Source organism: Nycticebus coucang, chromosome 5 (assembly GCF_027406575.1).
Source record: "Nycticebus coucang isolate mNycCou1 chromosome 5, mNycCou1.pri, whole genome shotgun sequence".
Classification (NCBI taxonomy): Eukaryota; Metazoa; Chordata; class Mammalia; order Primates; family Lorisidae; genus Nycticebus; species Nycticebus coucang.
The window spans coordinates 122,300,972-122,315,115 of NC_069784.1; the positions used below are offsets into that span (position 1 = coordinate 122,300,972).

Genomic DNA, 14,144 nt, shown 5'->3' on the forward strand with positions numbered 1-14,144 from the left:
CAGTGTTCTCCTTTATAATCAGTCAGTGTCTCTCGTCTGAGCTGTGACATGTTTCCACAGTCCATGGAGGGGAGGAATTTTGTGATGTGCTAATGCTTACATTTGGGCTTCACTGAAACGAATGAGGTCACTGAAAGTCATTGAATTAAGAAGAAAATAAACTAATTTAACCATTTAATCTCATTAAAAAAGAAGTAAGAAAGCTTTCTTTTTGAAACTATAAAAATGTCTTATCGCTTCTCGGCCTTTTGGCTAAGATCAAGTGTAAAAATGTCTTATTAGGTTTCATTATCATGCTCACGAAACTTTTACAGATGTTGAAACTTAAGTTTCAAGTTCTTTTTGAACACTATAATTTTTTGCAATTATTTTGACTAAATAATTATTGTATTTCCCTAATATTTATCTTAACCATTTTTGAAAACCATAGCCAAATTGTTCACTAAAAGCTTGAACTGATTTTACTGAATGGATATATTTATATTAATATTTTGACACACTGAATATTCTTTATCTTGGAGATCCTGGCATTCGAATAGTGTCTTGTTTTAAGGGCACTCTTGATAATTAATAAAGTTCACTGATTTTTTTTCTTATGCTTGTTACTCACTGTTATTTAGTTTAAAATGCTTTTGTTTATAACTTGTGTGTATTTCTTTATGGGGTTATCATAAGAAGTGGACTTTTTCTGTGCTTAGGAGCAATGGGCTGTACCTTAGGTCTAGGTGTGTAGTAGGCCATAGCATCTAGGGCAAGTATGCGATATAATGTTTGTACAATGACAAAATCACCTTGCAACACATTTCTGAATGTGTCCCTGTCGTGAAGCAACACATAACCGTATTGATGTGAAAACGGGGGGCATGCACAGGATTACTGCGAGGCTGCTTTAAGCTGGCTGACCAGGGGAAGCTTTTCAGAGAAGTGATATCTTTTTTGAGATATCACTGAGTATAGAGTAGCAGAGGATCTTTTCAGATAATGGAAACACTTAACAAAGGGACACAGATAAGTTGGGGAAGAGAAAGGTGGCCATGGGTTGGAGAAGGTGAAGGAAGTTGGAAGACTCGGGCCACGCATAGCCTGGAAGTCCAGGAAAGGAGTTTCAGTTTCATTCCAAGCATGTTGGGAAGCAATTGGGACTTTCTGTAAAAATGTGACATAATCTGATTTACACCTTAACAGACAACTTTTGTTGCCAGGTGTGTAATGAATCATGGGGAACAACGGTGGGAGGAGGGAGACCAATCAGGAAGTGAGGGCATTGTCTAGGTGAGAACTGAGAATTACTTGGCACAGAGGGTGCTGTCTGTGGCTTGTCTAGAGTCCCTTTACCTTCCAAGTGCATCAGTCTCCCAGCGACTGTGAGAGAAGGTTTATACCAGTCCCCATTCTTGAGAGGTTGTGCCTCATTCCTGGGAGGCCCTGTTCCTGAGAGGCTGTGCCTCTCTCTGCTCTTGTAGACCTTACCCAGTGACTGACTGATGGGGATCTCCCTTGCATGAAGTAGGGTTGATGCTACAGTGTCTTGTACTCTAGCAACTTCCTTTTAAGCTGAGATGACCTTTCTGCGTAGATCTCCCTTCCTGCTCTTCTCTGCTTCTCCTGTTCCTCTTTTCTTCAATGAATTATTTGAACACATGGTTTAGGGTAACAAAGGTTGAAATAGAGGAGAGAGAGTGGAATAGGAATGTTCTAGAAATAGGGTCTGGGTCTGGAATGTGAAAGAAAAGATGGAAAACAAAACAGATTCTAAGTTTTGTTATGGAACAACTTGGTAGGTAGAGGTATTGTTTACTAATACGAGATGTCTGGAAGGAGAAGTGCAAGGTAGAGAAGGAAAAAAATTGTATTTCAGTTTTCAGATTTGTTTGAAATGTCTATAAACAAATATAACTGGTAGGCGATTGCTCCAAGGGGCAGTTCCGTCTGGAGATCTATAGTTAGGATTCAACTGTGGTATTCAGATGAAATTTGAAGGCAGGTGACTAAATGGGAGTATGTAGGATGATAAGGGAAGAAGAGAAAGGTTCCTAGGCCTGAATCCTGGCATGACAATATTTAGGAGAGAAGGAAAATGCAGCAAATATACTGAAGACAGATCAGTGAGTAGTGAGGAAATAGGAAGAAGGTGCTGTCACAGTCACCAAGAAAATAAAATGTTTTAAGGGTATGACCAACTGTTGAAAGCAGCATGGTGGTTGATGAAGACATAACAGCTCATAGGTTATGGCAATAGGAAGATTATTAGTGACCTGGACAAGAGAAAATTTTTGCAAGAGAAGATTCCAATGTAATGGGTATGCATATGGTCCAGTACAGATGTGCACATTCAATGTGTGCAATGTTTTGCATATCAATTGCAATTCAACTTAAAAAAAAAAGAGAGAGAAAATATTTAAAAAAAGAAAATGTGAGATGAGGAAGAAAATATATTGACAGAGAAACTAGCACTGCTGGGAACTGGTGTAGCAAATGAGATAGTATCTCAAGTGAGACCATGGGGCCTGGGATGTTTTTCCTTTAGATTGAATCCATTTGGAGGGAGAAATTGATTATCCAATAGAGCAGGAACATTGGAAGGAGAAAGTCCTTGCATATAGGAAAGTGGTGGGATCTAGTGTCTGTGAGCAGGGGCTGGCTCTATCTTGAAGCAGACACACTTCAAATTTGTAACTAGACTAGAAAATGCCAGAGCATATCAATGCCAAGGAAGAAATGTCTGTAGATGTTATTGTGGGTAGCTGGACTAGCTTCTGTCTAATTGTTTCTGTGTTCTTATTAAAATAAGAAGGAAATGAGGACTCCAGCGAGATGAGGGGTGGAGTGGGTCCAGTACTATGGAAACTTGAAGAGAGAAGGGTAAGGATGAAATAATCATGATAGACACTTAGACAATTTATTTTCAGGGATATGTGGTATGATTTTCTTTTACTATTTAGTATTCCTTTTGGTATGTGTGCTCATGAGTTTTAAATACAACTAGTCAACAAGGTTATAAGTTTTTCAGCTACTTTTAAGTGCTCAGGTGTGGACATGGAATATAGGTGGATGGTTGGGTTTAATGAGCAGTAGGGTTTTGTCAACAAAACAAAAGAAACTTAAGGCATTTGCAAAGGATTGATTATAAGACTGCACTATGAAATCTAAGCTAGGCAAAAAAGGGAAGTGAAGGGGAAGATGTAAGAAATAGAAAGGTTAATAGGGTTGAGGAAATGCTGCCATTAGGGTGGTAGAATACCTAAGCTTAAAACATAAGATGAGGAAATGGTCTGAGCTGTCTGCCATCCACATTCAGAGATATTGGAGATATTGGAGATATGATCACGAGGTCAAGTATGGCAATGGACGTTTGTGGGTCACAGGAAATATCAGTGGAGGAGAGTGGGTGAGAGAGAGACTGCAAGGAACAGGGTATTGGCTGTATCACCCTCATGGGTAGTAAAATCCTCAAACCCGAGGAGAGGCATGGGAAGCTAGAGGCTCCTGAGGTGGGGGCTGAAGTCATCAGTGAACTCAAGAGGATGGGGAATGGTGAAGGGTTTGTTTTACTTCATTGATTTCCATTAGTTTTCAGTTTTTTTTACAGTGTAGTGTATCATATGAATGATAGACACCAAAATGTATAACACAAATCTCCCACAATCCCATCGCTTCATCAGAGGATGGTGGATTCTGACTAAGTCCAGTAGCTGTTTCTGGTCTACTGATCTCCTGCCAGGCCCAGTATTTCATTTCTTTTGCTTACTCATTCTTCATGGACAGGCTGTAGGGTTTTATATCACCACAAGTGGTGCCTCTTAACCTGGTAGCCAGCTGATGGAAGCCTGAAAGTGAATAGGCCTTCTCTTTGTGCTGGTGTGACCCCCCACCCACCCAATGTGCTCATCTCTCCTACATGGTTAAATTTGTGGGCAACCACTGCGAATCATGGTTGTAAAGCAGAAAGCAATCCATCATCTCACAAAACTCATTTCATTGTGAATGACCTAGCTCAGATAATTTCTCACTATTTCTGAAGTTGATTGTTTACATTCAATGACTCTCTTGAATCCAGCCAGATCTTCCTTCAGTCCCAGTAATATTTATAAATTATTTGTCAGATCTGATCTCTCTATTCCTTGTAACTAACATGTCCTTATTCCTGATCATAAGTGGTGTTGTTACTGGGGTTGCCTTGAACATCTGCTGATTATTTCTGGACAGGAAATTATGGGGAGAGTGGAATGGACGCATTCAAAGAGTTGGCTGCCCAGGAAGGCCTCTGCATTGCCCATTCTGACAAAATCTACAGCAACGCTGGGGAGAAGAGCTTTGACCGACTCTTGCGCAAGCTCCGAGAGAGGCTTCCCAAGGCCAGAGTGGTGGTGTGCTTCTGCGAGGGCATGACCGTAAGAGGCCTCCTGAGTGCCATGCGGCGCCTGGGCGTCGTGGGCGAGTTCTCCCTCATTGGAAGGTAAGTTGGTTTTTCTGTCTGTCTGTCTCTCTCTTTCTCTCTCTGTCTCTCTCTCTCACACACACACACACACTTTGGCACACATATGTTTGCTCTCACAAAACTGGACTTCCTGACTCCAAGTGGAAGTGCAGGGCTGAGCTGAACATTCATTCTGGAGCCCGCTGGTGATGGGCATGTTGGCATCTTCCTGACAGGCAGGAGCAGAGCAGTGGATAACAAGACGGTGAGACTTTTCGGATAAAGATGGGAAGTTTGTCAGAAAGTGTCTTGTCCTGGAGAATTATTCTTTTCGTTCTCTTTCTCCATCCCCAAGCCAACGTGTATGTCTTCCTACCTCTATGCTTACTAGGATTTCAGTGAATGGAGGACAGCCATGAAAATCAACAATATGTATGAAGATCTGAAGTGTAGGGATTTGGCCAAATACAAGTGAAGATGTGAGGCTGCTGTGGAAGTTGATAGTATAGTCTCTTGTCACACTTATGGGATGGCTAATGCTGATGCTTTTCAGTTGATTTCTACAATTGTAGGCAGTGGGTTCCAAAATCTCTGCTCCCTTTCGAGATCTTATGTCCTTGTATGGCAATAGATTTTTAATATCCCTGTGTCTCTCATAGGAGTTTTGACCTAACGGGAATCTTGTTTAATTTGCTACCTTTTTTCTTCTCTTTTGCTGTGATTTGCATCTATTTTATGTTGTATCCATTCCTGTGCCCTAAGTTGTTGTTTCTTCACTTTCTTCTGGGGTATATTTTCTTCTGTGTAAGCTCCTCTTCTGGTTTGGGAATAGTTTTTTTCTTTTCAGTAAGGACTATCTGGACATGGCAGGGGAGCTCATGGATGGGTTAATATGATCATGAGCTCCGTAAGTTCAGCAACACATCTCAGGTGCCTTGTCACCTGGAGATATACTCAAAGACCAGAGAATCTACATCTACACCCTAAGTTCAGCATTCCTCTCTGCATTTTCAAACATGTGCAGCAAAAATTCAGCACTCTTTTGGGGCCACCAGTCCTGTGTCCAGCCCCGCTTTTTGTTCTGGGCACACCTACCAACTCCGCCGATGTAATGTCGGAATGGTACACTCCGTTTTTTTTTTTTTTTTTTAGAGACAGAGTCTCATCTTGTTGCCCTTGGTAGAGTGCCATGGTGTCACAGCTCACAGCAACCTCCAACTCCTGGGCTTAGGAAATTCTCTTGTCTCAGCCTCCTGAGTAGCTGGGGCTACAGGTGCCCACCACAATGCCTGGGTATTTTTTAGTTGCAATTTGTCCAGGGCCGGGTTTGAACCCGCCACCCTTGGTATATGGGACTGGTGCCCTACTCACTGTGCCATAGGAGCCGCCCTTCACACTCTTTTTCTTTAAAGTGACATCTTTTAGATATTTGGTGCCTTTTCATATATGCATACTCCTGGTGGCATATATCTGTTCTTAACATGAACATGAAGAGGCGAACCTCCTGACTTGCGTGACTTTGTGGGGTTTTCTGGGTCAAGGGAATATTGAACCATTTTTACAGATCCAGGCCGCTTAGGGGAAGAGCTAATTTTCCATTTTCTTATATTGCCTAAAGGAACTGCTCATTCTTTTTTCAGGGAACCTACTGAGTTCACCTGAGTAAAAGCCTCCAGTGATCTTCAGCTCTGTCACACTCTTCCAAATTGCTCTTCACTGTCTTCCTTCTCTTCTTCTGGCTAGATTACAGTCCTACTGCACACCTTGGAGGACCTCAACCACCGATGCTCTGCTCTGGGAAGCTGGGTAGTAGTGGTGTGAATATTTTCACTGCCCTATCCTTTCTGTCCTCATGTTGTGGTAATAACTGCAGGAATAGTAAGAATAATCTTTCTATCATCTGGAATTAGAGGTATAAGACACTTCAGAGACTTTTAAGAAGCAGCCAGGATAGAAATACAAATGAATGAATAAAGAGGCAAAGAGATATTCTCCAGGCATGAGGAGGCATGAAGCCAAGGTCAAAGTATAATCCAAGATTAAGATAATTACTGAATGTGGGTTAAATCGACTCACTGGCACGAGGAGTCAATTTGGCTTTTTCTTCAATGTGAAGCCACTCAAAATATTCATAAGAATGCAGGTCTTTTATGTAGGAGTGTTTAGAAAAGATGTATTATTTCTTTTGAGAGTGAAAAAAAGTTAAGTAGCATTGTTGAAGTGTTACATGGAGTAATGTTCTTAATATATGTACCAAGACAGATGGTGTAGATATTCAGCTCTTTCAAGTGCTTTTATAAAATGACTGCTTTTATAAGGGTGCTTATTTAAAAAAAAATCCTCATGTTTACCATTTACAAAACAGTCTGTTTTGCAGAATTTATTCTCTTTAATATCCTCACAGTAGCTCTCTACTTGGGTTTTGGAGATCTTGGACAGATGTGGCAAACGTGAGTTTGGGGGTATATAGACTGCCGAATTATGATATATAATTACACAAAATGATGCAATGTATAATTGGAGTATTTTTTTTTTAGATTTTATTCTTTACTTTTTATTTCAATAGATTTAGGGAAAACAAGTGTTTTTTGTTACATTTATGAATTATGTAATGATAAAATCAGGGCCTTAGTGTATTTGCCACTAAATACACTGAACTAAATGTACAATGAACATTGTACCTGATGTAGGTTTTACCCGCGATCCCCTCCTGTCTGCCTTCTTCTTAGTTTCTAATATTCATTGCACTACTTTATGACCATATATTCCTCCTAGTTAGCTTCCAATATAAGTGAGAGCATGTGAGATATTTTTTTCATTCTTAAGATACTTCACTTAGAATAATGGCCTCCAGTCCCATCCAAGTAGCTGCAAAAGAAATTATTTCAATTCCTTTTATGGCTGAATAGTATTCCATGGTATATAGAAATGCCACAATTTCTGTGTCCACAGAGTATAAACATTTATTCAATCATCATTACTCAAAAGCTGGGCAGGTTGGTAATGGCAACTTAAGCCTCTCTGGCTCTTGTTCACCTCCTATTTGTGCAACTGGATATAGGCACTTATTTCTGGGAGTCTCAGCTGAGCTTGCGCATGAAGTGGGCCACTGCGTGTGATGTCTACCTCTTTTAGCCCCTCCTCTGCCCCACCTCTGCTGGATCCTACTGGCCCACCCTGTCATCACGATGAACTTGAGCTTCCTAGGACACTGCTCCCTGTACCATGGTTGTTGTCACTGAGGCATAGAATCCTTGAGATGCTGAAGTTGTGCCACACTCTCCCAAAATGAGCGAGAGTGCCTCTCTGCCTTTCTAGTCTATGTACCACAATGGCGTATAAAAACGTTGTTGACTTTTAATCCCATAGTGCAGAGTATTTTGATGAAAACAGTCTTTTAAAATTTTTTTGTTCACCATTATTTCTCCTTTCCATGACATCCAGATAGGAGTCCACAGGGAGCTGAGTTGGGGACAATGACAAGTAGTGACACTATGCCATTCTTAGAAGTAGCCTTCACCTCTGATGTCTGATTCTGTCTCTCCCTGTGGGATGAGTTCTATCCTAAATGCTGCATTCCCTGCCAGTGGTGGACATGTGGTGGGCTGTTTCCCTCATTTCAGCAGGTATGCCCAGAATCTTCCAGCTTAACCTCAAGTTGCAACTTCTACCTACCTTGGTAATGCTGTCAAAACTCCTGTGAGGTTGGGAGCTATTGCTCAATTTCTTTCATTAATACAGGTATGATTCTGGCTGCTGCCAGAGTCACAAGAGTGTCTTGTGTAGGTGGTGACTGGCCTTCTCTCATACAGATGAAAATAAGTAAATTATGGTGTAGGCTGCAGCAAGAGCTATTTAGCTAAAAAAAATCCAGAACTTCTTGAATGAAGCTTTCATGGCATCATCTCTGTGACTCTTGTTTTCCCTCGCACTTTGTGTGCAATGCAACAGGAGCTTTTGTTGGCACTACTGTCAAGATATAACTGAACTTGGACTGCTTATCACAATTTCCACTGCTACCGTTCTGGTCCAATTCACCATTGCAGTAACCTCCTAATTGATCCCTGCCCCTGCTGGCCATCTAGTCTTAACAGAGAAGGCAAAATTATCTTTTAAAAAATATGAGTCAGGTGACGTCACCCTTTACCTTACATACTCAATATTGTAAAATGGCTTTCTATTTTTTTCATAACAAAGTTCTTTCAAAGATATTCAAAGCCCCAGATCTTGTTATTGGACTGAATTGATTATTATGGAATCATAAACTACAATGATAGAAAAATAGACTTTTAAAAAATAAATAATCAGAGATAAAAATACCTGTATTTAATGAATGTGTGGCAATGGAACAAAATAAAACATAAAACAGAATAAAATGGGGCTAATGGTTGTAGCTCTGCCATGAAGAAATTGTGATCCTGTTTACTTAGTGACTTTTTTGTCTCTGAGACAATTTTTTTCTCTAAAATAAAACAGTTGGCTCCAGATCATCTTCAAGTATTTTTCTAGTTCTAGAATTTACATGAAGACCACACAACTGATCTGTGGTCAGCAGGAATAGATTTATAAACTGATTTTGTCTGATGTTGTTCAAGGTGTGAAATGATTAATTTGTATTTTCTGATCAGTCACCTTGTCAAAAGCAGAATTCATTGAATACGGTGCTCAGTATTATAATTATTTAATTACCATATCAAGGTGATGAGATAGGTACTAATATATTCCCATTTTCAGATATGAAGAAGTAAAGTAACTTGTCAAAAAGTACCTCCACACCAGAGCTGAGATTTGAACTTGAGCACTGCAACTTCAGAATCAGTGCTCTTAATTAGTAAGTTATAATACGTGTCAAGCCAAGATTATTTTGTTTAAGAGATATTGGTATTAACATTAGTTTCTTTTCAATTTGTTCTCTCTTCCAGAGATTTATTTCATTATCTAAATTCACCTTATTTGGGAAAATCAGCTGAGGTATCTCCCATGAGAAAATTATTTTGCATTTCTAATTATTCTTTATTTCTTTGAGTCCTTTTGACATGTATCCTAGTATTATTTTATATGACAATTCAAAGAATGAGACATTTAACCTCTTTTCAAGTCCCTTTTTTTTTTTTTATCTTATCACGAGACTCCATAATATCATTCTTTTTGCTTACTACCTTTATCTATTGAACTGTACTTATATAGAAGCCAGTGTGGAATGAGTGATATTTCTATAAATTCTTAAGTTATAGTTATTAAATTTCTAATGCTTAATGGATGGATGGATGGATTAGATCCCTGTTCTAATTCTTATATTCTTTTATTTGAATAATTTATATATATAACCACAAAATGGCTACCATTTATTGAGGGTCTGGTATGCAGTAAGCTAATTAATATGTATTCTCTCCAATCCCAACAACCCTAAAAAGTTGATTTGAAAGAGAAATTAAGGAATGATCTCAAATTCCTAAATTTAATAAATTAGGAAGACAAGATTCAAACTTACTACCACATCATATCATCACATGGGAATTGAATTGTAGGTATTGAATTGTAACCTCCTCAACCAAAGGTACCAGGTTTTGTAGACTTGTTTATTTCCCTCTCATGCCTCACATGGCATTTTGGCCCAGAGACTCTGCTGAACATTTGGAAAGTGGGAGAGAGAGCAGATGGCCTCATTGTGTGGCCCCTGATTTCTCTTTGATATTCTCAAATCAGCAAATTTTAAGAGCTGATACCCTTCATTCATCTTTCAGCTCTACACTTTGTAACATTGACAAATATATTTACCTATCTCTTTTTTTTTTTTGGTCATATCACAAACATCCATTTGCCTGGTAAATCACGACAAGAGTCTCAGTTGTAGGTCTCTTGTGGGTGAGGGTGGGTGACAGCCTCCCAGCCTTAGGTCATGCCTAGTGTTGGGGTCATCCTTGCCCTCTTCCCTGGTATCCTCATCTTAGGAAGCCCTTTCAGGGTGTTTACATTCTCCCTTACTAGGAGTCCCTGATTAGACATACTAGCTCTGCATATTTATTGATATACCTGCTAGCCCCCTTTATTGGAGTATGACCACATCTTCTAACTTCTTCACTGTTAAAAATAAACATCCAAAAGGAAATCAATAGCCTTTCATTTTTTGTTCCTACTACATTATGGACAATTGAATTATAAGTATATGGTCCTTACATTTCAAATTTCTGGGGCCCTTATTGGTGCGTTCTGTTTTATCTATCATGTGCCCTAGTTCTGTGACTTTCTCACTTATTAGACCAACTTTACATTGTCTGTTACTGCAGAGAAACACCACCCCCACCCTTTATCTAAAATTTAATCCAAGAAAATGCCAACACCAAGCCATTTCACTTGAAAGTACAACAAATCTATTAAGCACACATTCAAAAAATGGTTGGAGTGGAGTAATAGATTTATTTGCAAAGAAGGCTGCAGTTACATTTTAAAACACATGAAATACTTAGGTTTTGGTTTATAATTTAAGGGGTCATTTTGTTCCTTCAGAACTTAAACACATATTTGGAAAAGTAACCTCTATACTGTTGAAATAGAAGATTATACACCATGGCATTAGGTTTTATACACTGTGTTTCTTTTTTCTTTTTTTTTTTTGTGGTTTTTGGCCGGGGCTGGGTTTGAACCCGCCACCTCCAGCATATGGGACCAGCGCCCTACTCCTTGAGCCACAGGTGCTGCCCGTACACTGTGTTTCTTAAAAAAATAAAAATGAGGTATTTTAGGTTTCATCTTTCTATTATGAAAAAAAATGGGTAAAAATCTAAAGTTTGCAGCCTTTAGGCAAAATTGCAAAGGTAATGTATTTTAAAGTAAAGGTGGACTTTCAATGAAGTGCGACATCTCCCAGAATGGATTATAACCAGGAGGCTGATGAGCATTTTCTGATGCATAATGGTTATGACTTACAGACACATAACCTGGCCGCCTCTCAGTTCCCAAGGGCAGAAAATGATTACAAACCTGCTGACAGGCTATACCTTCCTTAAACACTCCCGCTGTAAAGGCAGATTAATGAGAACTTCTTGGAAAATTACACTGCTAGGAAAAGATTGTGAGAAATGTGTGCTTGGGAAGGAGAGGGCATTTTATTTAGAGTACTCTGGATAATGAACATGATTTTCAAGTTATCAATGGGTATTTTGAGTATATTGAAAATATATTGAAATATATTTTGAATATATTCATCTATGGACTACAGATATGAGACACAGAAATACTCAGGATTTCCTGAATAATTTGCGTGTCTGATTTGCATTAGACTTAGTAATTATTAACCCATCCTTTATCCTAACACCATATTTCAGATAATGGACATCTGAAAAGTGAAAGCCTCCACTGTCACGGTCTCTACTTGCCTATAGGGTATTAGAAAAACGAAAAACAAAAATGATTTCTGGTGCCTTCTCTGTCTATGAGGCCCTGGTCAATTTGAATGGATGAAATGTACGATTCAGTCCATTTTGTCTTGAGCCTGATCAGAGACAAGAGGGAATTTATCTTAATACATTCTTGTAGCCACAATGACAGTCCCCACTTGGTTTCACATTAGAACCAGTGGGGGTACTTAGAATACAGAATCCCAGATCTCACTCCAGGCCAGCCATAAAATTTATGGGGGAGAACTTTGGCTCTTCTATTTTTCTAAACCTCAGTGGAGCCAGCTTTCAGAGCCGTGACCCTATGATGCCTATGGCTGTGCTGTGCACTCTGGTGGCATTTGTCATGACTAAATTGATTACAGGACATAAATGGAAGGGAAGACGACATGAAAGTTTAATTTCACTTCCAATCATTTCACCTGTTTTTTATGGCTTGAAATTTTTGTTTTAAAGTACAGTTATATCTGAACATATGTAGTAAATAATAACAGTAGTAGCAGTAATAACGATAAAACTCTGCAGCTCTGTTTATTCCCTGTGCTTCGGCTTTTTTCTGCTGGCCATACCGGCCTGATGACCCACCTCCTGATTATACAGCCACAGTACAGTTTTTGCACTAACCAAGATACAGAGTAGGAAGTGCTTAAACATGTGTCAAGTTTAAGATCAGCTATCTCTAAGTCTGGGGGTGCCAGGACTGACCAATGTGCTACTACTACTGCTAATTAGCAGAAATGGGGACTGATGATTGAGTTGCTCTTGAAGTTAGTCCCCCTGCACAGCTGCCTGTCTGTTAATGTCATAAACCTGGGGAAGTTTGATTGAAAATATGCAAATATCCTTTCCCATGGTGTAGGTTGTCTCTTTGCTTTGGTTATTGTCTCCTTAGCTGTACAGAAGCTCTTCAGTTTAATGAAGTCCCATTTGTTTATTTGTGTTGTTGTTGCAATTGCCGTGGCAGTCTTCTTCATGGAGTCTTTCCCCAGGCCAATATCTTCCAGTGTTTTTCCTATGCTTTCTTTGAGGATTTTTATTGTTTCATGCCTTAAATTTAAGTCCTTTATCCATTTTGAATCAATTTTTGTGAGTGGGGAAAGGTATGGGTCCAGTTTCAGTCTTTTACATGTAGACATCCAGTTCTCCCAACACCATTTATTGAATAGGGAGTCTTTTGATAACTAGGATCTATAGAGAACTCAAATTAATCCACATGAAAAAAGCCAACAATCCCATATATCAATGGGCAAGAGACATGAATAGAACCTTCTCTAAAGATGACAGACGAATGGCTAACAAACACATGAAAAAATGTTCATCATCTATATATTAGAGAAATGCAAATCAAAACCGCCCTGAGATACTATCTAACCCCAGTGAGAATGGCCCACATCACAAAATCTCAAAACTGCAGATGCTGGCGTGGATGTGGAGAGAAGGGAACACTTTTACAGTGCTGGTGGGACTGCAAACTAGTACAATCCTTCTGGAAGGAAGTATGGAGAAACCTCAAAGCACTCAAGCTAGACCTCCCATTTGATCCTGCAATCCCATTACTGGGCATCTACCCAGAAGGGAAAAAATCCTTTTATCATAAAGACACTTGTACTAGACTGTTTATTGCAGCTCAATTTACAATCACCAAAATGTGGAAACAGCCTAAATGCCCACCAACCCAGGAATGGATTAACAAACTGTGGTATATGTACACCATGGAATACTATTCAGCCATTAAAAAAAATGGAGACTTTACATCCTTCGTATTAACCTGGATGGAAGTGGAAGACATTATTCTTAGTAAAGCATCACAAGAATGGAAAAGCATGAATCCTATGTACTCAATTTTGATATGAGGACAATTAATGACAATTAAGGTTATGGGGGGGGAGGAAAAGCAGAAAGAGGGACCGAGGGAGGGGGTGGGGCCTTGGTGTGTGTCACACTTTATGGAGCAAGACATGATTGCAAGAGGGACTTTACCTAACAATTGCAATCAGTGTAACCTGGCTTACTGTACCCTCAATGAATACCCAACAATAAAAAAAAAAAAAAAAAAACCTGGGGAAGTTTTCAAAAACCTCCAGAGCTTCTTGGGCTCTACTTCAGTTTCTAGTTTGATCTCCCTGGGCAGGGACTGGAGAATTGATATGTACTTCTCAAATCAGCTTTATTGAAATTCATTGATTTTTACTGAGTAATTTGGTGAGTTTTGGTAGCTCTATATAGTGACATAAGGACCATAAGAGTCTGGCGTGGAATGTTTACATCACTGCACAATGTTCTTTTGTGCCCCTTTGCAGTCTTCTCTCCCAGGGCCTGGGAACAGGAAA

The 14,144-nt window shown here is 39.4% G+C and overlaps 1 protein-coding gene across 2 annotated transcripts in view; it reads left to right on the forward strand.

Annotated features, from left to right (window-relative positions):
• GRM1 (glutamate metabotropic receptor 1) overlaps positions 1 to 14,144 on the forward strand; it is a 378,348-nt gene that overhangs the window by 114,946 nt on the left and 249,258 nt on the right. For both annotated transcript variants that reach the window (XM_053592650.1, XM_053592651.1), the window contains exon 3: positions 4,207 to 4,456. In XM_053592650.1, the coding sequence (XP_053448625.1) occupies positions 4,207 to 4,456 (250 nt within the window). The remainder of the gene's footprint in view (positions 1 to 4,206; positions 4,457 to 14,144) is intronic.